The sequence below is a fragment of the Auxenochlorella protothecoides genome (genome assembly GCF_000733215.1).
Source record: "Auxenochlorella protothecoides strain 0710 unplaced genomic scaffold scaffold90, whole genome shotgun sequence".
Lineage (NCBI taxonomy): Eukaryota > Viridiplantae > Chlorophyta > Trebouxiophyceae > Chlorellales > Chlorellaceae > Auxenochlorella > Auxenochlorella protothecoides.
In genome coordinates, this window is record NW_011934476.1 from 54,497 (window position 1) to 77,690 (window position 23,194).

The 23,194-nt window shown below is 66.1% G+C and overlaps 8 protein-coding genes across 8 annotated transcripts in view; 4 read left to right on the forward strand and 4 right to left on the reverse strand.

Moving 5' to 3' along the window:
• Positions 1-390: 390 nt before the first annotated feature.
• Positions 391-3,024, forward strand: F751_6487 (Uridine 5'-monophosphate synthase; the record flags this gene model as incomplete). The annotated part of the gene is made up of 6 exons (XM_011403715.1): positions 391-414; positions 526-585; positions 723-821; positions 975-1,376; positions 1,515-1,743; positions 2,489-3,024. 6 exons carry the CDS (start codon positions 391-393, stop codon positions 3,022-3,024), a joined length of 1,350 nt encoding a protein of 449 aa, XP_011402017.1.
• Positions 3,025-3,415: 391 nt separating this feature from the next.
• On the forward strand, positions 3,416-5,297 carry F751_6488 (Alpha-amylase type B isozyme; the record flags this gene model as incomplete). Its single annotated transcript, XM_011403716.1, has 3 exons — positions 3,416-3,421; positions 3,627-3,725; positions 3,948-5,297. 3 exons carry the CDS (start codon positions 3,416-3,418, stop codon positions 5,295-5,297), a joined length of 1,455 nt encoding a protein of 484 aa, XP_011402018.1.
• Positions 5,298-5,692: 395 nt separating this feature from the next.
• On the reverse strand, positions 5,693-6,646 carry F751_6489 (Putative uridine kinase; the record flags this gene model as incomplete). Its single annotated transcript, XM_011403717.1, has 3 exons — positions 5,693-5,925; positions 6,051-6,179; positions 6,370-6,646. The coding sequence occupies 3 exons, from the start codon at positions 6,644-6,646 to the stop codon at positions 5,693-5,695; spliced, it is 639 nt and encodes a 212-aa protein (XP_011402019.1).
• Positions 6,647-11,069: 4,423 nt separating this feature from the next.
• F751_6490 (putative calcium-binding protein CML8) lies at positions 11,070-11,867 on the forward strand (the record flags this gene model as incomplete). Its single annotated transcript, XM_011403718.1, has 3 exons — positions 11,070-11,147; positions 11,303-11,531; positions 11,647-11,867. 3 exons carry the CDS (start codon positions 11,070-11,072, stop codon positions 11,865-11,867), a joined length of 528 nt encoding a protein of 175 aa, XP_011402020.1.
• Positions 11,868-12,160: 293 nt separating this feature from the next.
• On the forward strand, positions 12,161-14,443 carry F751_6491 (hypothetical protein; the record flags this gene model as incomplete). The annotated part of the gene is made up of 1 exon (XM_011403719.1): positions 12,161-14,443. The coding sequence occupies one exon, from the start codon at positions 12,161-12,163 to the stop codon at positions 14,441-14,443; it is 2,283 nt and encodes a 760-aa protein (XP_011402021.1).
• Positions 12,209-14,392, reverse strand: F751_6492 (Acyl-coenzyme A oxidase, peroxisomal; the record flags this gene model as incomplete). The annotated part of the gene is made up of 2 exons (XM_011403720.1): positions 12,209-12,562; positions 12,716-14,392. The coding sequence occupies 2 exons, from the start codon at positions 14,390-14,392 to the stop codon at positions 12,209-12,211; spliced, it is 2,031 nt and encodes a 676-aa protein (XP_011402022.1).
• Positions 14,444-16,611: 2,168 nt separating the features above from the next.
• F751_6493 (Tyrosyl-DNA phosphodiesterase 1) lies at positions 16,612-18,958 on the reverse strand (the record flags this gene model as incomplete). The annotated part of the gene is made up of 6 exons (XM_011403721.1): positions 16,612-16,733; positions 16,861-17,653; positions 17,807-17,939; positions 18,132-18,230; positions 18,360-18,448; positions 18,635-18,958. 6 exons carry the CDS (start codon positions 18,956-18,958, stop codon positions 16,612-16,614), a joined length of 1,560 nt encoding a protein of 519 aa, XP_011402023.1.
• Positions 18,959-19,194: 236 nt separating this feature from the next.
• Positions 19,195-23,194, reverse strand: part of F751_6494 (Magnesium-chelatase subunit H) — a gene marked incomplete at both ends in the record, with an annotated part of 7,072 nt that continues 3,072 nt past the window's right edge. The window contains 10 exons of the mRNA XM_011403722.1: positions 19,195-19,596; positions 19,735-19,916; positions 20,102-20,216; positions 20,368-20,463; positions 20,628-20,820; positions 20,972-21,408; positions 21,527-21,645; positions 21,776-22,115; positions 22,373-22,623; positions 22,790-23,018. Of these exons, the coding sequence (XP_011402024.1) occupies positions 19,195-19,596; positions 19,735-19,916; positions 20,102-20,216; positions 20,368-20,463; positions 20,628-20,820; positions 20,972-21,408; positions 21,527-21,645; positions 21,776-22,115; positions 22,373-22,623; positions 22,790-23,018 (2,364 nt within the window). The remainder of the gene's footprint in view (positions 19,597-19,734; positions 19,917-20,101; positions 20,217-20,367; positions 20,464-20,627; positions 20,821-20,971; positions 21,409-21,526; positions 21,646-21,775; positions 22,116-22,372; positions 22,624-22,789; positions 23,019-23,194) is intronic.

The window sequence follows — 23,194 nt, forward strand, 5'->3', positions numbered from 1 at the left end:
CCTAGGACGCTCGGAAGTGTCGTATTGTATACACATGCCAATGCATGCTGATAGGCTGGGAGCGTGAAACCCTACCCACGCCTTGCCGATTACCAGGTGAGCGCGCCCTGGCGACCCAGTCCCAGCTTTCTACACGTGTACACCCGTCCCTCTCCCACCGCAGGGTGGGGCCCTGTCAAGGCCTTGAGACAGGCGGCAGGCCGGCGCACCACCGTTACACCCTCCACGCATTGCATGAGGAGCTTGCTGCCCCGGCGCGGCGCTGTCTCCACCCCAGCCCGCCTCCTGCCCACCGCACTCCCTCACTGTGTCGGCGGCACGCCCCGGTCCTCCGGCAGGGCATCGTTCACACCCTGCAAACGCCAAGCAGCTCTCATCCAGGCCATCAGCATGGTCGGCGTCATCCCTGCCAAGGTACAGTCCGAATAGCCTGTGCGCGCCCGCGGGGTGATGGTGGGACCCGGCCGATGGATTCCCGATTCAGCCTCGCTGCCATCATCCGCTTTCGTGCACACCATTCCGTAGACCGGCACGGTGTCGAGCAAGGACTATGAGGATCTGGTGCTCAAGCTGCACGACATCCAGGTGCGCCTGCGGTCTGTCCGACAAGGGTCGCCGATAATGGCCCTGCCTAGACCCACCGCCTTCCTACACCCTTAGTATTGCACCGCTCCCTCCTGAACCATCCCTTTCTTGGATCGCTCTGCGTTCCCTGCACGCAGGCCGTGAAGTTTGGCGAATTTAAGCTGAAGAGCGGCATCACTTCCCCAGTCTACGTCGACCTGCGTGTCATTGTATCCTACCCCGATGTCCTCCTTCGGGTGGGTTCTGGGATGTGACTGGTGTGTTATGTCATGAGGTTGTTGATACCCTGGGCCACCAGTGGCGTACATGCCATTCCTCTCCGGGTCCTCCCCAGGGTGTCGCCCCTCCCGCATTAACCCCATCCCTCTTTCCTCCACCCCTTGACCCAGGTGGCTGAGGCCATGTGGGACCGTGTGCAAACGGCCAGCTTCGACGTGATGTGCGGCGTGCCCTACACCGCACTGCCCATCGCCACGGCCATGTCGCTGCAGCACGGCACGCCCATGCTCATGCGGCGCAAGGAGGTCAAGGACTACGGCACCAAGAAGGCCATCGAGGGCGCTTTCCTCCCCGGCCAGACCTGCCTGGTGGTGGAGGACCTGGTCACCTCCGGTGCCTCGGTGCAGGAGACGGTGGCCCCGCTGGAGGCCGAGGGACTCCAGGTCCGCGACGTCGTCGTGCTCATCGACCGCCAGCAGGGCGGCGCGGCGCGCCTGGCATCCCAAGGCCTGACCCTGCACTCCGCATTCACCCTTTCCTTCATCCTGGATGTGCTGGTGGCCGCGGGGCGGGTGGAGGCGGGCCTGGCCGACGCCACCAAGGCCTTCCTGGCTGCCAACCAGACGGGGCCGGCGGGGGCGACCGGCGCCGCGCCGGCGGCCGAGGCAAAGCCGGCCGCGGCGCCCGCGCCGCGGCGCCTGGCGTACGAGGCCCGCGCCGAGCTGGCCAAGAACGCGCAGGGCGCGGAGCTGTTCCGGCTCATGGCCCGCAAGCGGACCAACCTGTCGGTGGCGGCCGACGTGGAGAGCGCAAACGACATGCTGGCTCTGGCGGACGCGGTGGGGCCCCACATCTGCGTGCTCAAGACCCATGTGGACGTGTTTGACACCTGGACCCCCGACCACGCCGCCAAGCTCCAGGCCCTGGCCGCCAAGCACGGTTGGTTCGACTTTTCGGGGGGGTATTCTTGAGCGGTGGGGCGCCTCGGAAGGGGAGGGAAGGAGCTCTTTGATGGAGGGACCCGGGACAGCAATACACAGCTGGAGCCTCGTGCGAGGGCCTTTGGGGGCGGGAGGGTGGTCCGACACTACACGCCCAGGCTGGTGCGCCTGGCCACTGCCCCGTGAATCGAACCCACTCCTGTCCATGGCAAGAAACCGAATCAGAGTCCGGCAAACCCCCATGCCTCGACCTCTCTTGACACCTTGCCACACTGACCGAGCCCCTGTCCCTCACGGGGACAGGGCTCCGCCTGGGGGCGGGGGGAGAGGGGGCCGGGCCGGGGACTGGGGACTGGGGGGGTGGGCCGCTGCCGCAAGGCGTGCAGTCCACCCCCGGCCCCGGACCCTGGCCCGGCGCCCGTCGGGGCTTCGTGCCATGTCAAGGCCGGTCCCAGCCCCCTCGTGCCCAGGCACATTCTTTTTCGTGTATTCTACTCATCCTCCTCTTTGGAGTGCCCTCCGCCGGCAGTGTCTGTGCTGGGAAGCGGCTCCTGGCCATCCTTAAGCATGCAAAACAGACGCCCTGCCCGGGCCCAGGCAATGCTGCTGCGCCATGGTTCCACCCACTTGTTGCCCCTGATTGTGCACTGTCTGCACTTTCTGTCGTCCATTGTCCCCACCTGCACCAGCTCAGCAGCCCTCCCAAACCTCACTCCTCCCCCCCCCCCCCCGCCACGCACCAGACTTCCTCATCTTCGAGGACCGCAAGTTTGCGGACATCGGCAACACTGTGGTCATGCAGTACGGCGGCGGCGTGTACCGCATCGCCGACTGGTCTCACATCACCAACGCCCATCTGGTGCCCGGCCCTGGCATCATCGACGGGCTGCGGCAGGTGGGCGCGCCCCTGGGCCGCGGCCTGCTCCTCCTGGCTGAGATGAGCAGCAAGGGCACACTGGCGCGCGGCGAGTACAGCGCGGGCGTGGTGGCGGCCGCGGAGGCCAACCAGGACTTTGTCATGGGCTACATCTCCGTGTCCCCCGCCTCCTGGCCCGGCGGGCCCGGGTCCCCGGGCCTGGTGCACATGACCCCGGGCGTGCAGCTGTCGGCCGGCGGCGACGCGCTGGGCCAGCAGTACAACACCCCCGCCTCGGTGATCGGCGAGCGCGGCAGCGACGTCATCATCGTGGGGCGGGGGGTCATCGCGGCGCAGGACCCCGCCGCGGCCGCGGCAGAGTACCGCCGCGCGGGGTGGGAGGCCTACAAGGCGAGCCTCTGAGGCCGGCGATGAGGGCCTTTCTGCCCGGCGCCTGACGTGCGCGCCCAGCCCCCGACAGAGTACCATGCTGAGAAGGCCTGTGACGAGCGTATGTAATTTTGAGGCCGAGCTGGAGGGGAAAGGTGCACCCAGTGCCATGCTTGCGGCTGTCCCATGGCCAAGATTCGAATCTCACGGGGGGCCTCGTCCGCCGGTTCGGCACAGGTCTCAGAATGCGCTCGATCGGCACAGAGGGACGCATTTCTTTGGTCAAAATGACAAGCAGGACCCCGAGTGGAGCACGATTGATGATTGCAGGGTGAGTGGCAGCCAGATCACTCCCTGCGATGGCCCATCGAGGTGTTGGTGGTTTAAAACCTTGTGCATCCCCCGTATCGGTCAGGGCTTCAGGATGCAGGTGCGTGGGAGGGGCAACAGCTTACGGATGCTTGTACGTGTATTGGCACTCACTCTAGTGCCCCGAGGCCGGTCCTGAGAAGGAATCCTCGGGAGTGGCTGCCTGCGACTGTGGTTTCTGGCACCCACCTACCCGGCAGGAGCAGTGTTCACCATTTCACCTCGTCGCGCCATGCAGGTGCCATGCCGCGCCCTCCACACAGCAGACAGGGCACGCTCCATTCACCATCGGCACGCTGGAGGAGGCCTGCCGGTCGGCGGAGCGGTCCCTGGTCCAGTACAGGTTCAAGCCCGCCAAGGCACAGGTGTGTGTGTGTTCTTGTGGGGGGGGGATGCTTATGCCTTTGCTGACTGAGTGCCCCATGGTCTCACACATCCTACACCGTCCTGCGTCTTGGCTCTGTCCCCGTTCCAGAGACACGTTCTACCTCCCCTCAACCCCACGCCCATCACCACCCTCCCCCCTCCTCCCCCCCCCGCGCCAGGCGCACCCCCTGTCCGCCTGGCAACGCCTGCGCGCCATCGAGCGGGAGCTGGAGGGCGTGAGCGAGGCGCAGCACGCCAGACTGGCCGGCGCGCGCAGCGGCTCCAGCCCCTGCAGCACCCTCTGGCCCCGCGGCGAGGGGCTGACCTCCGGCGCCTGGGACGCGGCCGCCACCTCGCCGCCCCCGGCCCCTGAGGGCAGCGGGCGTGAGGTCCTGCTCCAGGGCTTCAACTGGGAGTCCTGGCGGCACGGCTGGTACGACCAGCTGGCGTCGCGCGCGGGCGAGATCGCCGACACGGGTTTCACCGCGGTCTGGCTGCCCCCACCCACCCGCTCGGTCAGCCCCCAAGGCTACCTGCCCAGCGACCTGTACGACCTGGACTCCGCCTACGGCAGCGAGGCCGCGCTGCGGTCCTGCGTGGCCGCGCTGCACTCCCACGGCCTGCTAGCGCTGGGCGACGTGGTGGTGAACCACCGCTGTGCAGAGCGGCGCGGTCCCTGCGGCCGCTACAACCTCTTCGGCGGCCGGCTGGACTGGGACGCTGCGGCCATCGTGGGCGACGACGCCGCCTACGGCGGCACCGGCGCCCCCTCCTCCGGCGCCCCCTTCCACGCCGCGCCCAACATCGACCACGCCTCCCCCCGCGTCAAGGCCGACCTCTGCGCCTGGCTGGCCTGGCTGCGCTCCGACGTCGGCCTGGACGGCTGGCGCCTGGACTTTGTCCGCGGCTTCGCCGGCGCCCACGTCGCCGACTACATGCGCGCCTCGGGCCCGCGCTTCGCCGTCGGCGAGTTCTGGGACGGGCTGGCCTACGGCCCCGACGGCGCGCCCGACCACGACCAGGACGCGCACCGCGGGCGGCTGCTGGCCTGGCTGAACGCGGCGGGGGGGCGCGCCGCCGCCTTCGACGTCACCACCAAGGGCGTGCTGCAGGCCGCGCTGGAGCGCGGCGAGCACTGGCGCCTGCGCGACGCCTGCGGCCGCGCCCCGGGGCTGGTGGGCCTCTGGCCCTCGCGTGCCGTGACCTTCGTGGACAACCACGACACCGGGTCCAGCCAGGGGCACTGGCCCTTCCCGGCGCACGCCGTCGCGCAGGGGTACGCCTACTGCCTCACCCACCCGGGCACGCCCTGCGTCTTCCACGACCACTTCTTCGCCTGGGGCGGCGGCCTGCGCGCCGCCATCCGGGCGCTGCTCGCCGCGCGGCGCCGCGCGCGCGTGCACTGCCGCAGCGCGCTGCGCGTTCTGGAGGCGCGCGCCGGCCTCTACGCGGCCGAGGTCGACGCGGCGCTGGTCTGCAAGCTGGGGCCGGAGGACTGGCAGCCGCCAAACGTGCGAGAGTGGAGCCTGAGCTGCTGGGGCGACCAGTGGGCGGTCTGGGAGCGCGCCTGAGTGCGTGGAGGGCCCTCTGCGAGGCACCACCGTGCCAGCGGCCGGACCCAACGCTCCGCATGTGAGCCTCGTGGGGGCCACCCTGAGGACCCCTCTGGCCCGCTCCCCACCCCGACTGGCCCAGCCGCAGGGTCCTTCACCAAAATCACCGCTTGGACACGGACCCCCCTGCCAAGCGCTTTTCCGGCGCAAGCATCTTCCCACTCTGTGACATTCTTCCATCTCGAACACCCCCCTGGGCGTCACCCCCCTCCGTGCCCTCCTCAAGAACCCCCATGTTGACCGTCCTCTGATATTGTGCACCCCTTCACCTCCCTGTAACATCCCTGTGACCCGCTGCCGGTCGGACTCCGCTCACAGCGTAAATCACGCGCACCGCGCTCCCACCCCCGGGCTCACTCGGCGGCGTGGGGGATGGAGGGCACCAGCCAGCATGCCCTGCCCGAGCTCGCGGCCACCAGCCGGGCGTTGGGGAGGTCGTTGGACGCCACCCGCGCCCGCGCGGCCTCCAGGCTGGCGCCGTTGGCCACTTGGCGGCGCGTGACGCGACGCATGGCGACCTCCAGGTCGCAGGCGAGGAAGATGCAGGCGTCCAAGACGTCCCGGACCTCGCGCCACGGCGCCTCATCTGAGGACGGGGGAAGAGGGGGAGGGGGCGTACGGGTTGCGCCGGCCGTCAGCCGCTGGTGATCGTGCAAGGAACAGGAAGGCAGGCAGGGCCTGGGAAATCAGGGCGGTGCAAGGACACTGAACACAACGTGTGCCTGCCTATGAGCAGGTAGTTGCCCTCCGTCAGGATGATGCTGTGGTGCGGCTCCACCTGGACGTCGCCTGGGCGGGGGTCGCCCACCCCGTGGTCAAACGATGGGCAGGCCTGCGAGCCTGCACTTTGCATGGATGTAGCCAGGGACAGTGGTGTGCAGCGTGTCCTGGTCTTCATTCTGTGACGCTGAGCATGTGCGCTTCTCAGTGTACCACGCAGCCTGGAAAGAGCGACCGCAGAGGCAGTAATCACTTGGGGTCCAACATCGGCACCACCCCACCACTGCACACCAACGCCAGTCCCACTCACCGGCGCCAGGCGTCCTCAGGGAGCGCAGGGTGGCGAGGTAGGACCCCGGGTCAAAGGTCCAGGGCGCCCCCCTGCGCATGTGCGCCTCCTCTGGGTCTGGCATGGCGTCCAGCTGGGCGCGGGTCAGGTGGTAGCCATCCATGGGGACCGCGGCCGCCACCGCCCCGCCTGTCAGGGCGTTTATGCGCGCCTGGAGATGCGCCGCGAGCGTCGATTTGCCTGACCCGGGCACCCCAGCAATGCCCACCAGGTACCTCCTGCGCAGGGCGGTGGTCATGCTGAGGAGCCAGGCCAAGCTGTTGCCCTGATCGACCGGGGTGCTGGTGTGACGCCCCCCCGCATCACCTGTTCTCTAAGGGCCTCAGCGCGGCAGCTTGTGCCAAGATCCTGTTGGCCAGGGAAGAGACGATGGACCCCATGTCGGGCCCCGTGATGACCTCCTGGCAGCGCGCTCGACTGGGCGATGCATAGTTGGGTGGTTGTTAATCGTCATGTTGAGCTCCCTCCTGGCTGGAGCGAACGCAGACCCCACCACTCCCACTCCGCCACGGCTCTGCAGCAGCACTGAAGACACTTTGCCGACACTCACACGCATATCCGAGCCACTGGCGGAAATATCCGACACGAAACCCGCTGATAGCGTCTTCTCATGCATTGCCGCGCGTCTCCATGGTGTGGCGTGCATGATATTTGCATGGAGCCTGCACTGGCAGAGTTGGGAAGGCCTGCCCAGGCCGGACAACCGAAGCCCACAACGGATCGACACTTGAGCACAGTTATCTACCGTGACAGGGCAGAAGCCATGTCCTACTAATCTCGTTATGCTTGCTTACAGCGATGGTGTCATTGCGCTGTTTTATGGCCGTCTGTCATGATGACGCCACGCAGAACGAGAGGGTAGAGTGAACATTCAGCCAGCATCAGGCCAAACACTGCGACTCAAGACACCTGCCAGTTCCACAGATGCTGTCGTTAATTCTTCGATCGTTCCTACCGTTCCGCTGATACTGCCGTTGCCTCGTAGAGGAAGGTGGAAGCAGGTGGTCAGGGAGTGGGTGTGGCGGCCCTGGTACTCGATTACCAAGGGCTACAAGGAAGAACTCCCGTTACATCCATGCCCAAATTCTGAGAGGTTTCTAAACTGCTTTCTTTGATCAAGGTGGAGCCATCTCTCGCTCTTGGACCCACGGGGACGTGTCTGATGCCGTGGGAGATAAGAAAGGACCGGCGCGCTAGGTATGAGACGGGGTCCCATCACGCACCTCCGAACTGGCCCAACTTGTTGCTCTTGTGTGCCTCACAGCTTGCATTGTTCCATGACGCATGCCTTGCTTGGTACTTTGTATCGATATCTGGCAGTTTGCCGGGACATGTTGCTATACTCGTGGCTGTGACCTGGCTCGCGCTCTGGTGCCAGAGCAAGTGCCTGACGCCTGGGAATGGCCCTCCAGTCACCCCCAGGCTCCGAATCTGAGGTGATAACGGACATTGCTATATACGTGATGCACCTGGCGCTGCGCAGGTCTTGCAGGGCCGCGCCCACACCCTCGGTCACGTTGCTCCAACTACTGCGCATCTGCGCCCCCGCAGGCTGCCACCACATCATGCGAGAGTGACGGGGCGCCATCGGCCCTTCCAGGGCCTGCTTCGTCGCCAGCAGGCGACCCCTTGGTGAGTCGACCAGTTCGCCCAGATTTTTGCCCGTTCGGGACCTGTCGAGATGGACACCTAAGCTCACCTAATCACCACCGCCCCTCCGCAGACGGGGACCCGCGAGTGGACCACCCCCTCCCGCTCGCCCTCCCCCTGCTGCACACCTGCTTCACAGGGCCTTCCACCAGTAGACATCCGTCAGCCCCCCCCCGCCCCGAAGAAGAAGCAAGTGGCCCGGAAGAAAATAAAGGCTGGGGCGCACCCACCTCTGAGCGTGCCGCCCTCCCTGGTCCTCGCACATACCCTGGTACCCAGCGCGGCAGACGTGCACCGCACCCACCCTCAGCGGCAGGAGGTGGTGCACCCCAGCCCTGCTCGACGGCTGGACTTCTCTCGTGAGCAGCTGGACGAGGGGACCGGCCTCGCTGCAGTCCCCATCCCGGATCCCGTCGGCGCCGCGCCGCCGTCCCGCCAGAGGCTGGACACGTCGCGCAAGGTCCGGAAGCTACGCTGAACGTTGGAGTTCGTTTTGACGGTCTCACGCCATCCTCCGACACATTGTTAGAGGGCGGCCTGGGGCCTGAGTGTTTTCTTTCCCTGTCACTTTCTCTCTCTCTACCCTTGCATGAACGGTACTAAACAAAGCTTTCGGGCTCTTTTTATCGCCACACACATACTTATCGCCCCACAACGAATTGACGACGACCTCTGACTGACCCGCCTAACAAATATCTAGCTGTGACACACCTCCAGGGTGGGGCATGTTAGTGACTTACAACGAGTTTCCAGGTGAGAATGGTTGGGATCCTGAGATGCAGCAAGACCAGTAATGCGCAGCATCTGTACCCTCCAGGCTCGGATTGGCAGCATGGGGACGGAGGGATGTAAAGGGGCCTGGGATGGAAACAACAATGCACGGCAACTCAAACTCGGATCGCAAGCAGGGCGCTGCGCGCTGTTCGAGGGTGCATGTGAGCAGTCCCAGCCTGGGGCTGCAGACTCTTATCTCACGGATTACGAGCTTCGGTCAGAACCTTTCGCGCAGCGAGCGGCCGACATGGAGGAAGGGGTGAGCGGGGGAGTGGTGCGCCGCTGTGCTCAACGCCGGGGCCTGCATGCGTGGCGCTCGCCTCCCGGCGCACATCCCGGAGAGACTTCTGACATTTAAACGCTCGCAGGATGGGCTGGTGTGCCCCCTTTGCATCACCCCCCTCGATGTCATGGAGAGTGGCTGGGTACCGTGCCCTTGTGGGTACCAGCTCTGCCTCTTCTGCTACGAGCGCATTAGGAACGAATTCAACAATCAATGTATGGATGTCGTGAGGGTTGGTCTGAGGCATTCAGGGCTGGCTACTGGAGGTGGTTGCGCTGTTGTTACCCTTGAGGCCCAATGCCCATTGCGAACCGGAGGTCGCCCAGGCGCTCCTCATCATGGGCGACCCTCCTCCATGCCACAAGGCCCCACGCACTGCCCATCCATGCACACCCTCATAGGTCCCGGGTGCCGGACGCCCTACGACCCCTCTTACCAGGGCAAGGTGCGGGCCAGCCCCGGCCCCGCCCCACAGCCGCGTCCTCAGCCCACCCCTGCCCGGCGGCCCGGCAACCGAGCGAGCCAGACTGCGGCGGCCCCGCGGGTGCTCTCGCTGCCTGCGGCCCAGCAACGCATGCCCAGCCCGCGCATCCCGCCAGCGCAGGCGGCAGCAGCGCCCGCCCAGCAGCAGCAGCAGCGGCAAGCCCAGGCACAGCAGGCCCAGCAGCGCGCGCCGGCGGAGCCACCTGCGCAGCATCGGCAGGCCCATGCGCAGCAGGCCCAGCAGCGCGTGGTTGAGGAGCCTCAGGCACCGGCGCTGCTCGCCGCGCCGTCCACGCACGAGCCCAGCCCGTGCCCGCCCCCGCTCCCCACGGCCCCCGGCACCCTGCACACTGTCCACTTCCGGGCCACCACCGTCCCCGGTGAGGACCCCATCGCTGGCGCCTGCCAGGTGACCGTCCCCCTGGCCACGCCCTCCCCCTCGGCGGGGGCGCTGCTGGCTTCGCTGCGCGCCTCCTTGGCGGGGGGGCGATGCAGCCTGGAGCACGCCGTGGACACGCTGGGCGCGTGCCTGCACGCCCTGGAGGCGGAGCTGGCCGCCGCGCGCGGCGGCGCGGGGCGGGGGCGGGACGGTGAAGCGCACGTGTCCCGCCCGGCCTCGCCCGCCGCGGCCGCCGCGGGAGCGGGCGGGGCGGGCTCCAGGGGCTTGACGGATGCGCGGGCCGCGGCGAGCCTCGCGCTGAACACCTGGCTTGGCGCCGAGGAGGCGGGGCAGCGGCCGGGGTCCCGGGCGGGGGGCCCGCCTGCCAGGCCCCCGGGCTTCGAGGGCTTCCCCGGCTTTGCGCAGCCGGCGGGAGGGCAGCAGCAGGACAGCCTGTCCATATGGCGATAGGAGCGGCGCAAGAGAACCGCAGGGGAGGATAGTGTGTAGGTCGGGGTCCTGCTCCCCATCTGGATGTGCAGTGTAAGGCAGCAGGCGTGGCAGGGGCGATGGGCCAGGAATTGAATCGACAGCCGGCTTCCCGCTACCACCTCGGGCATGTCGGAGTCGTCATTGAGAGGAGCCACGGTGAATGGGAATTCCGAAGGGGCTGCTCGATACTTGCTCACCTCCAGGGTGACTTCGACTCACGCCCAGTGAATGAGAGGAGAAGTCCCTTTGCTCTCCGCCCACAATGACGGCGCTCGGGACCAGCCCTTCGGGCCCCGCCCCGTCGACGATCAATCAGTGTCAGAGCTTGGACCTTTGACCATAGCACAGCATGATGGTACGTGTGAAGTGTTGTTTGAAGAGCGGCCATCATCCTGCATCATCTCCCTCAGGGGACCCCTGGGGAGGGTCTCACTAGGGGTCGGGTCACTGCCAGGCTGCCCAGGTACCCCGGCATGCGCCCCTCCCCCAGGTCGGAGATTGGAGGAGGCCTTCCCTCTCCTCAGCCCTTCCATCCGCAAATGGCTGCGGGTGCATGGGCGCACCGTGCGTCCCCGCATGACAGCACAGCAGCTCGCCGACATGGAGATGTGTTTCAACATGATGGACAGCGATGCCTCGGGCGCCATCGATGCAAGCGAGCTCTCCGACGCCTTTGGAGTAAGCCGCAGGGACAGCTCGTTGTGTTGAAAGCTGGGGGGCACACCCTGGCTGCGCTGATGTGGACCCTGGTGTGCAACACCTCCATACACACTGCCCCGCTCCCCCCATTCCTCACACCACCAGCGGCCCCACCCGCCCAGCACGCCCGACAGCTTCTGGGCATCCGCATCGGCCCTACTGGCATCGCCGCCCTGCTGGACAAGGTGGACAAGGATGGGACGGGGGAGATCGAGCTGGGCGAGTTCTCCGAGATGATGACGGAGCAGCTGGCCCAGCTCGCCCAGGGCGCTGAGTCAGCGTCTGCCGCGGGGCTCCTGTCCCTGGACGTGGTGGTGGTCGGCTACCGCCGGGCCAAGCTGCTGCAGGCCCTGCAGGGGGCAGGTGGGCTCGCGGAGCGCCCGGTTGGGGGAGCACATACAAGCTGGGACAGCGGGGTGGAACTTTACACCTCCCCTGGCCCAGGCTGGCCCCACCACCCTCCCGCCTCCCATCACAGACAACGAGTTCTTGCTGGCCACGGCCGCCGGGGAGGCGGCGGCCCAGGCAGGCGCGAGGGGCAGGGAGGCTTCGCCGCTGCCAGAGGGACGGGGCCCTGGGGTGGCGGAGCCCATCCCACTCCGGGCAGCCCGGCCAACTTCCCTGCAAGCGAGGCGGGCTCGTGCTGTGTTGGAGAGGGCTCTGGGCCAGAGGAGCCGGGTGCTGGGGCTGGAGACGTGAGGCCTGGACCGCTGCCTGCTGTTGTTTCCTGGGCTGGGCATGCTATGGACTACGTACTGCTACAGCACCGGTGTGCAAGAATGGGCAGGAGAAGAGCAGCGCTACGTCGCGGGCTAAGGGATTCCGAGCACGGAGGAAAGTGTGCAGTTTGTCGCGCTAGAAGGGGTGTCTACTACGTCGGGGTGCATGCATTGGATGCCAGACGGTGGGGGTGGGAGTGCGATCCCTGAGGAGACGGGGAGGGAGGGTTGGGAGGGTGACACGATGCACCGCCCGTGTCATCGTCCTGCCCCATGACCCCCTCCTCCTGCTGCTCCCTCCATCCCCTCGTTCTCTCGCGCTCAGGTCTCCCAGCCCGTGGCGGCCAGGTACTCGCCGTAGGGGTCGTGCTGCGCGCTGGCCAGGCCAATGGGCGCTCGCAGGATATGGTCCGGGATGCCAAAGGCGTCCACCAGGGCCACCGCCACACCGCGCAGCTCGCCGCACAGCGACTCCACCATGCGCTTGACGGCCTTGGCCTTCTCCGGGGACAGGTAGTCGTCGTTACGGAACAGGATGTCGGCGTGGATGCGCGACAGCGCAAACAGGTCCGCCAGCGCCTTGAGGCTGCTGCGGCAGTCGGGGTCGTTGCAGCGCTGCACGCCCGCGTACATGGACTCCAGCGCCACGCTCTCGATGTGCGCCCGGGCCAGGTCCTGGGCAGTTGCGAGGGGGGGTATGGGTGTCGCGTGGGGACGGCGGGTTCTCCCCGAACCGTGCCGCGGGAGCTCTCCTGTGCCCCTCTTCAGCCCCCGGTCCCCACCCTGCCAATGATCACCCCCCGCCCCCCCTCCCGCCAGCCCCCTCACCAGGAGGTGGAGCAGGCACCTGTTCCAGGCCTTGAAGGCGCCGTGGCGGCGCGTGTGCTTGCGCAGACGCGCGGCCACGGTGTGCAGCATGCGCGCAGTGCGGTGGCGCAGCGCGGAGATGAGGAAGCGCGGGTCGCGCAGGTGGCGTGGCGTGGTGTCGTGCGCGAGCAGCGGGTTGGCGGGCAGCGCGTCGCCCAGCGCAGCGCGCAGGTAGGACCAGGAGGCGGCGAGCGGGGAGCCGCGGAAGGAGTCGCGGTACTCCTTGAGCAGCAGGCCAGCCACCTGCTGCAGCAGGACGGTGTTGTCGCCCTCAAAGGTCTGAAAGATGTCGTGGTCGGAGCGCAGGGCGCCCAGACGGTTGACGGCCGCGTAGCCGTGCCCGCCGCAGCACTCGCGGCACACCGACAGCGTGGCGGCGGTGAACCCGGTGGTGTAGGCCTTGAGCCCCGCGCTGAGCGAGTGCACGTCGGCCGTCAGCGCCTCGTCGCGCGTGCGCTTCATCTCCACGTACTTGTCCACCAGCGCGTCCTTGGCGAAGGTCAGCGCGTAGGCGGTGGCCAGCGCGGGCAGCAGGCGCAGCTGCTGGGAGGGGTAGTCCAGTACCGCCACCTCCGGCGCTGCGCCCCCGGGGCCAAACTGCTGGCGCTGCGCGGAGTAGCGGATGGCGATGGTCAGCCCGCCCTTGAGCACGCCCAGGCTGCCGGCGGTGAGACCCACGCGCCCACCGGTCAGCTCCCCCAGCGTGGCCGCAAAGCGCTTGGCCGCGGAGGGCATGGGCGAGGAGTACCGCCCCGCGCGGTCCACGCTGGCGAAGCGGTCCAGCAGTGCGCCGCGCGGCACGCGTACATGCGTGAACCGGATGGCGCCGTTGTCCACGCCGTTGAGGCCCACCTTGTAGCCGCAATCCTGAATGTCCACGCCCGGAGCCAGGCGCCCCGGCGCGGTGCGCAGAGGCACCACAAAGGCGTGCACGCCGTGGTCGTCCAGCTCGCGGCGGCCGGAGGCCGCAGGGACCTTGAGGCGCGCGAAGACCGTGGCGGCCAGACCGTCCTCCGCCGCGTTCCCGATCCACCACTTGAGCGCGCCGTCGTCGGGGGTATGGATGACCCACTCGTCGGTCTCGACGTCCAGCACTGCCTCGGTCTGCAGCGCCGCCACGTTCGAGCCGTGGCGCAGCTCGGTCATGGCGAAGCAGCCGGGGAGGTCGAAGCGGTCGATGGCGTCGAAGTAGCGGCGGCGGTGCTCCTCCGAGCCCAGGTTCAGCACGCTGCCGCCCCACAGGCTGTACTGCACCCCCATCTTCACCGTCAGGCTCAGGTCCACCAGGGACATGAGCTCGCCCAGGTAGAAGTAGCGCCGGGGGTCGGAGGCCAGCAGCGTCAATGGGCTCTGCCCCGACGCCAGCAGCGCGCGCAGGCAGCGCCGCACCAGCTCCCGGTGCTCCTCCTTGGACAGGGCCTCCAGCTCCTTCACCAGCAGCTCCGGGTGCTCCCGGAACACGGCGTACACCTCCTCCTTCAGCAGGTGGGAGGGGTCCATGTAACGCTCCATCAACGTGGCGTCGAACCGGGGGAGCTGGCGGTGCGCCCGCGCGGAGGTGGGAAAGGGGGCCACCGCATCATTCTGGGCTGGGTTCGCCGAGAGGTGGCCAGCCAGAACGTCCTGACGACGGGACATGGTGGGGTCTCGTGGACCTCCCGTCCCGAGTGTCTGCAATCTGGCCGGTGAGGGCTGGCTGCGGAGTCCCAGACGAGCTCTAGATATTATTTTTGTGTGATATGTCTCGATGGTATTCCCGTGTCCAGGGCAGGGCTCCATGCCCTCCGGGGAATTGTCACGTCACGTCGCAAAGGCATCATCTCGGAAAGTTGCCGAAAGCGACACGTCAGCGTTAGCAATAGCATGCCCATGGCCCATGCTGTGAGCTCACACCACACACCCACTCCTCGACTGACCAAGTGAGTCCTTAAATAGGTCACAGTGCGGCGCGTGTCTCAGCGCTCATGATACATCATTTCGGAGAAGCAGGAACAGCAGCGAAGAAGACACAGGGGTTTGAGAGGGGGAGAGCAGATGTGAATTTGCAGATGCCACCTGATAACAACACTTTAATAGAGGTGCGCGGAGTTCCTCACGCAGTGCCTCATCACTTGTGGGAAGGGGCGCAGTGTGACCCGGGAGACATGGCCTTGTCCAAGGTCCTGGGAGCAGCCGCCCGCTGCAACGGGGTGGTGACCATGGGACCACCAGGCGACACCACCAACCCGCCACCATCCACTCTCCATGCCGCGCCCCTGGGTTCCACGGGGGCGTGCGCATGAGATTGCCTGCCTGACCGTGGGGGCCACAGCTCCACCTCCGCGGTGTTGGGAAAGGGTTTCAGCTGGCTCGGAGGTGCTGATGGCTCCCTGCGCGCGCGGCAGGGTGTCCAGGCTTGAGGCGCTGGAGAGGCTGGGGCACGCGTAGGTCAGATGACTACAGGACCCAAAATGTGCAGAACAAGGTAGGGTTGGTTCACACCCGCGACTGCATCTCCCATGCCCTGCATGCAGACGACCTCTCACCTCATGGCTCTCGCAGCTTCCAGGTGGGAGGCTGTGATGAGCATGCGGGGTTTGGCCGGGACAGGCTCGTCCAGTATCCAGACCGGCACGCTCTCGTGGAGGAAGACAATGTCAGGAGCCACATGTGCCTGTTGTTGGACATGCATTGAGCTATGATAAGACACTACCATAGCCTAATGCAGCATATCCAGCGTGCAGGACTGGTCTCATGGGTACCCCTTCCCCTTTCAGCGCAAGGATACAGATGCAAGTCCGTACCCGTTGGCGGGGGTGCTGGAGGGAATGCAAAGCACTGTCGAGGTTCAGATACGGCCCCGACTCCACCGTCACAAAGGTGCCGCCAGGGATGGCGGTGGTGGAGGGGGAGGCATCCACCCTGATGACGAAGAAACTGGTCTGATCAGTCTGCGGGTGAGTGTGGCGTTCCTCCTGTGAGCACTGCGTGGAAACATGGCACCAAGAGATGCTCCCTCTCGTCCCAGGATGCCATTCGCATACCTGCAATCTGTTCAAATCGGTCCTAGCCCCCGCCTCTGGTATCGCCATTCCGGTGTCAGCGAGGCGGCGGGCTTCACAGCAGCGGCTCCATCGGCAGCCAGTCGCCGCGCACACTCCTCCGCGTCAGCCGAGGGAGACCATCCAGGCAGGATCAGATGCTTAGCATTACCACAATTATGAGATTGAATGTATCAATCAGACCTGCCATGCCTTAAACACTCCTCGCCACTTATCTCGCGCCCTAAGATTCCCAGCGTGGGCGCGTTGATCTCGGGAGGCAGAGCATTCCTCAGCAGACGATGGGCCACAGCATGGCAGAGTCTCTACATACTGTGACGCCTGGAACGAAATGCCTAAAAAGCAACCTTAAAGCAAATCTTTGCCAACGTCACGGCCTCCTGCCCAAGTCTGCCCACTCCATGTCTTCTGTGAGGCCGTAGAAGGCGCCATATGGCGCCTCCACTGTGCAGCCAAAGTGATCCAGGCCTGGCCAGGGGTAGTCCACTGCCCAGGCAGTGTCTTCAGGTTTCTTATACTGAGCGGGTGGAAGGGTGTAGGGGATGGGAATGGGGACCCTGATACACTCCTCCGCGTCCTCGCTGGGCGTGTAAGCACCCCCCCGCTTCCATGCCACGAAGCGCAGCCGCTCTGGATCGGCACCTGCCGAGGAACGGAAAGGGTTCTTGAGTTTTTGTGGGAATGTGTGACACTCATCCCCAGTGCAGACTCTTCTGAGGACCATTCTTGCCCCTCCACCTCCACAACTGGCTCGCCCTGCACCCACACACAGCCCCACCTGGCATGGGCTGCTCTGTGCAGGCCCCGGTCACTGCATCATACCCCCTCCACTGCGAGGCCAGGTAGGCCGCCTCCAGGCTGGGCAGGTGCAGGGCACCCAGCTCGTAGCTGCGCACCATGAGCTGGGTCCCCTTTTTCTGCAGCACGCCCCACGCTGCCTGAGGGGTTGAGAGGGAGTAACGGATTTTGGAGGTGAGGTATTCAAATACGACGAAAGAGATGGAGTAGAACGCAGCCCCAGAAACTGCAAGGTTGGCGCTTGCAGCAAATGCAATGCCACCCCACCTTTGACAGGTTGTGCGAGGCGGTGAGGTACCAGGGCACCTCCCCCGTCGCTGCATCGAAGCGGCAGTAGGTCTTGATGTGGGGCATGGCCCGCTGCCGCCCCACCGGCTGGCCCCCCCACCGGTGCCAGTACCGCTCTAGGAAGGGCTTGCAGACGTTGGAGGCGGGGCCAGGCACGCTGCGTCCCGCCAGCCACCCCTCCAGGCTGTTCTGGACCTCGGACACGGTGGGCCAGACCAGGGTGGCGATGCCGGGCGGGGCCCGCATCCCGCCCGTCCCTCCCCCCTCCCCGCGCCAGGCCCCCGCTCCGGCGGAACCGGCCAGCTCGGCGTCCACCCAACTGGCGTCCACCGAGCCGAGGCTGCTGAACTGGGCCAGGAAGGGGGTAGACGCATGCGCGCACTGGAAGGCAGTCTCCCGGGCCAGCTCTCGGCGTAGGGACAGGTGGCCCCAGGGCGGGTCGCCGGCCGCTGAGATCATGGGGATGTGGAGGAGTGGGGGGCTTGCCTCCATGACAGACGGGAGGTGGGCATGTTTGACTCGCCCAAGGACCCTGCTGTACTCTGCAGGCGCCCAGGTGCAGGCTGTAGGCCAAGAGGAAACCGGTCGATAGGCAGACCGCCACATCCACCCACACACCCATTTGGTGGTAGCCTGGGACGGACGCGACCAGGGCCGCCCTCGCACAGGAAAAGTTGTGCCGCTGCAGTGCTCGGCGCAGGGGCTCGTAGGCCGAAGCTGGGATGCGCAGGCGGGCGAGATAGCCCAGCAGGGACTCTTGGAATGGGCTGGCCTGCAGTGGGGATGCCAGTGGGTGGCGGTGACCCAGGCTGGAGGTCCAGGACAATGTGAGATCTTCCACAACCGGCAGCGATGGGCAGCGGCTGTGTCAGGGGCCTGAAACGCCTCTCGAGGAATGTATGACGAAGAAATGGAAGCCCCTCACAGTGGCATCTGGCGCGGGGGGGAAGTCCTGCGTGTAGAGAGCCTGCGTCTTGTTGTTGCAGTCCGGGTAGATGAGGTTGGCTGTGTGGACCACCACACGCACGCCGCGCTCAAACAGGATCACAAAGGCTTTGCTGCGCAATGCGAGGATGATGGGGGTGGGTGGCCGGGATGTGCACAGGGTGCATTGGTGTGTCGGGAGCGGCACCATGCGTGGGTCAGTGTGGCACCCCCCCTCCCAGCAAGGAACGCCCATCTCCATGAACGAGGCCAGGGCAGCCATCCCGGAGGCTCAGGCCCCCAACCCAGCCCTTTCCTCCTCTTGCCTGTGGTGCGTGCCATAAGGAATGGGCAGCGGTGGCTGGTGAATGGTCGTCTTGCTGGCCAGGCCAGCCTCCCGGACTTCACGCGCCACGGCTGCCGCCCTGTCGGTGGCAGGGGGTGTCGGGGTTGAGCCCTGGCCACGAAAGCGCAATCAATGGCATTGTGCACCTAATGGTGGCCGATGTCCGAGACATGCCGCACACATCGGCATCACTCCCAACCAAACCTACTTGTCTTGACCCTCTCCATGCACTATGATCAGGCGCTCGGCCCGCGCCAGGTCAGGACAGGCGCTCAGCAGCCATGCAAAGTCCAGCATCTTTTGCGATGGAGGGTCGAGGGTGCGTGAAAGCATAGCCCGGGCCGTCCAGCCAGATGCAAGCATGCTTGGAGGATGCGCGCATCAGTACATGGTTGCACACGGATCACAGCGAGTTTTGCAGGCGCGAGCACTCACCACCTGTCCCCCTCTGGCCAGGATCTCTGATCCGGCAACGCCACTCACATAATTGGATATCAGGACTGTGCGCATGGGACCGGCCACGACCTCGCTCAGCTTGATGCCCAGGGATCCTTCGTTTGCCCATGTGGGTAGGCCCCTCACCCGCATCAGGTGGAAGGGGGAGTCGGGCCACCGATGGGAGGAGCTGGCGGCCCGGACGCACTGTCTCTCCTCAGGCACAGCGGCATGCGATGAGGCGTCCACAAGCTGACGCTTGGGGGAGGAGGTCAGATCTACCAGTTCGGGCGAGACGGCACGTTTCGGCATTCCACAGAGACGCACTGCTGTCCAGTGCCTCACCCTCAGATGGTTCCACCGCGCTGCCATTCCTTCATATTGAAGATCCACGGCAATCTAGCAGCGCGTTCAAGAGACGTGTGATTTGCATCAGACGATTGGTAGATCCGCGTTATGTGTCGCTGGTCCCCCATGTGCATGACTCGCATGTGGGGTTCGCCCCGACATACAAATACAAATTGACAGCGGCGCTGCGGCTGACAGGCGTCTCTCAAGCGATGCCGACGGCAAACAACACGATCCTCGCCCACATCAGGTCCCCATGATCATCTCCTCACACCCTCCAGCTCTGCATCCATGTCGGCATCCAGCTGCTGCAGACCCTCCAGGACCCCCTCCCCCGGGGTCCAGAGTCCCCGCCCCGCCGCCTCCAGGCAGCGCCGCAGCAGGTTGCGGAAGGCCTCCGGGTTGGCCTCCCTCAGCCTGTCTGCCATGTCGGGGTCCAGCGCGTATGTCTCCGCCGCCTGGTCCCAGGCCCAGCCGGGGGCGAATCGCGTGGTGGCCCCCCAGCCCAGCAGCGCCGTCATGCGCTGGCTGATCTCGAACGCGCCGCCCGACCCCTGCGCGGCCATGGCCTGCGCCCACCGCGGGTTCAGCAGCTTGGAGCGGTACTCCAGGCGCAGCACCTCCTCCAGCTCCCGCGGGGGGGTGTCCTCCCGGCCCGTGGCCTCCACCACCGAGCAGCCCACCCGCCCCACGCCCTCCCGCCCGCGCCGCCGCCGCGCGGTCTCCGCCGCGGCGCGCAGGGCGCCCGTGTTGGCGTAGTACTCCTGGATGTCGGTCAGGCCGTACTCCACGCTGTCCACCGTCTGCACCACGCGGTCCGTGGTGGAAAGCAGGGAGTCCAGCACCTCAGGCCGAGCCCGGCCCCGCTCCCCGCCGCGCCCGTAGCTGAAGGCATTGCGCGAGGACCAGGTGTCGCCCAGCTCCTCGCCAGACTCCCAGTTGGAGGCCCCGACGCGCTCGTTCACCATGGAGCCGTAGTCGCCTGGGGACCGAAGGGCGGGGAGGTTGGCATCTGGGCAGCGTTTGTGGTGCCAGGGCGCTCCAGGTGCCACCCATGGGCCGGAGCCAGCTTCACCCTCATGATATCCGTGTGCTCAGACGGCCCCACCAAACATGCTGATTGGTATCGCAACGGGCCCCCCCCCCCTCCACCACCACATGACTGACCTTTGGGATTGGAGAAGAGGCGGGCTGCTGTCTGAGAGTGGCCCTCCTTTGCCATCTCCTGTGCATGCTTCCGGATGAAGTTGGCGTCCTCGGGTTCATCGGTGGCAGCCGCCCTCTGCAGCGTGCACATAGACATTCGTCCAGAGATGAGATGCAGGGCCATTAAGGTGCCAGCATAACGTGGCCAGCTGGCCTCCTGAGGGTGCAAGTGAGTCACGAACTCTCATTGTGGACCCCAAACCCCTGCTACAACCTATCCCACACACATGGAACATGTCGTCCAGGAGCTCCACAACGTTCTGGAACGAGTCTCGGAAGATGCCGCTCATGTTGCAAAGGACATCAATGCGGGGCCGACCCAACTCTGTGGGGCAGGAAAGAAGGCAGGGGTGCGTGATCGTGGCGTTCGAAGGGTGGACAAGGGTACTGTAGCTCATGAATGGACGCAATGCCTCGATCAGATGAAGCTGGCACCCTGGGATGGAGCACACGTTTGCAGGTGTGCTATTGGACCGCCCAACCCCACCCACATCAGAGCATCTGCCTTGCCTTCCAAGGGTATGAGCTCGAATCTTGCGATGCGCCCCGTCCCCTCCTTCACTGGCCGGGCGCCGACCAGGTGCAGCACGATGGCCACGCTTTCTCCCTTGGTCTTGATGGCGTCGAGACCCCACAGGTTCACCGCCACGGTCTCGGGGAAGGCAGAGTCATTCTGCTCCCTGCAGCATGGGTTGCAACAGGTGGAGTGTGGGGGACACAAGCCTTTCTAGGCATTCTGCTCCTCCTCATCCCCGACCTCCACCCCCCTCCTCCCCGACCTCCACCCCCCCCTCCCCCCCGACCTCCACCCCCCCCTCCCCCCTTCATCACCTGTGGGCCGCCAGAATGGACTCGGCGGCGCGGCTGCCGCGCAGGAGCGCAGCGGGCGAGGGCATGCGGTACGGGTCCAGGGCGAAGATGTTGCGGCCCGTGGGCAGTACACCCGGCCCGTCCCGCAGCAGGTCGCCGCCCGGCGCCGGCTGGACCCACTGCCCGCTCAGCGCGCGCGTCAGGCCACGCAGCTCCTCGCCGTTCTGCCCCAGAAGCGAGGCGATGCTCTGCGCCTCCTCCAGCAGGCTCGGGGCCTCGGGATGTGCCGCACCGCCGACGTGCACGTTCTGAACGGACTCCCCCGCCGCCACGCGCTCCAGCGCCTCGCGTGGGACCCTGTCGCCGAAGTAGGCGGCCAGGTATTCCAGGCTTTCTTCGCGGCTGGGCGGCTTGCCGAGCACGTGCAGGCCCGAGGAGAAGAGGCGCCCCTCCAGCAGCTGCCATGTGAGGGTGGGTTTGGGGGTAAGGTCGGGCATGGCGTTGGTTGTCGCCGCGCTTGACTTGAATCGTGTCATGGCATGGAATGGGACCATGACCCCCGAGCCGTGTCCCTACCTGGAGGTACTGGGTCAGGCGGAAGGTGAAGCTGTTGAAGGCCTCCAGTGAAAGGTCGCCCACGATGTCTGCGTCAAAGGTGACCCCGTCCTGTTCCAGAACCACATCCTCATCCAGGCCTGCAGAGAGGTGGAGTCGTGGGTTTGCCTGCAGTACACGCCTAGACTCAAACGTCTGCGACCCCATGCCATCCCGCAATCATCTGCTCTCGGTATGAATCTCACACTCCCCAACATCACAGTCCCACACCTGAGGCCACGACAAGACTGACGATGGTGCCCCGCATGTCTTTGCTGGACCCAGGGGCTTCCCGATAGTCAGCCAGCAGCTCCCTCAGCTCCGCCAGCTGCTTGTACAGCCCCGCGCGGCCGTAGGGGGGCACGTTGTGGCTGATCACAGTGGCAAACCCCCTGCGCTTGGCCACGAGCGACTCGGAGGGGTTGTTGGCGGCGTAGAGGTAAATGTTGGGCATGTCGCCATGCAGCACGTCCGGCCAGCTGAGGGCCGAGGAGCCCAGGGGCGAGCCCGGCAGCCACTCCGCCGTGCCGTGCATGCCAAAGTGCAGCACCGCATGCGCCCCATGCGCCCCCTACAGAGGGGCAATGCTGGGGTTGCCAGGGGGAGGCTGAGGGGGGTGCGTGCATGCTTTGCGGTAGGCGCGGCGCTCTCCCCAAACCACCAGGGCGATCAACATGCCTGGCGCTTCACACACAGCAGTTTCCCCTTTCCCAAAATCTGGCCTGCAGCCAGTCGATCTGCAGCCATGTGCAGGGCAGCAAGCAGGCATCAGCTCTCCTTGAGCACGATCGCCACCCCAGTCCACAGACCCTCGCCCATCCCGGGCACCTGGAGCCAGAGGTAGAAGGCGGCGTACTGCGGGTGCGGCGTGAGGTCCCGATCGAACAGCAGGCGCATTGGGTCCCCCTCGATCCCCAGCATCGGCTGGATGCCGATCCAGACCTTGCCGATCTGGACGCCCGTGATGACCAGGCCGCCGGCTGAGCTGCTGGCGATCCCGCGGTAGCTGTCCAGGGGCCCCCAGTGCTTCTCCATGCGCCGTACCAGAGTGTCACGGTCGGGCAGGAAGGGGATGGGACCTGTTTTTTTTTTGGGGGGGGGGTAAGGTTAACGGGCAGAGCCTGGTGGGTGCACAGGTCAGAGGGAAGCATGGACACTGTTAGCAACCCGGCCCGGCTCGGGGCTGTGCAGGGCTGGGGCTCGCAAAAGAGGGTGCACTTTGCTGCCCCGCAGCATCGCGCTCACCCCACTCGCTGGGCCCCCAGTCGGCGGGGAACTCCAGCATACGCTTCAGCTCGGAGGGCGGGACCTCTGCGGCGCTGATGCTCACGCCAGCGGGCAGGCCAGCCTCCAGGTCCCGCATGCCGGCAGGGCCCCGCGCTACCCTGAGCCCCTCGGCCGCCTGCCTGAGTGCCGATACAATGGCCTCCCCATCCAGGGCCTCCAGGTCCACGCCGCCGAGATCATAACCCTCCTGCATGCGATGGGAGGAAATGGGTGGTCTCGAGCCTGTCTCACTCTCTGCTGGTCATGCACAGGTTGCTGGCATGGGAGGACGACGGCGAGGTCGGCTGGGCACCGGCGGCGGGCACTCGGGCGCTACATGCATTCCGTTTCCCAGCCAAAACTTGCATGCCCAGCACCTGCCCC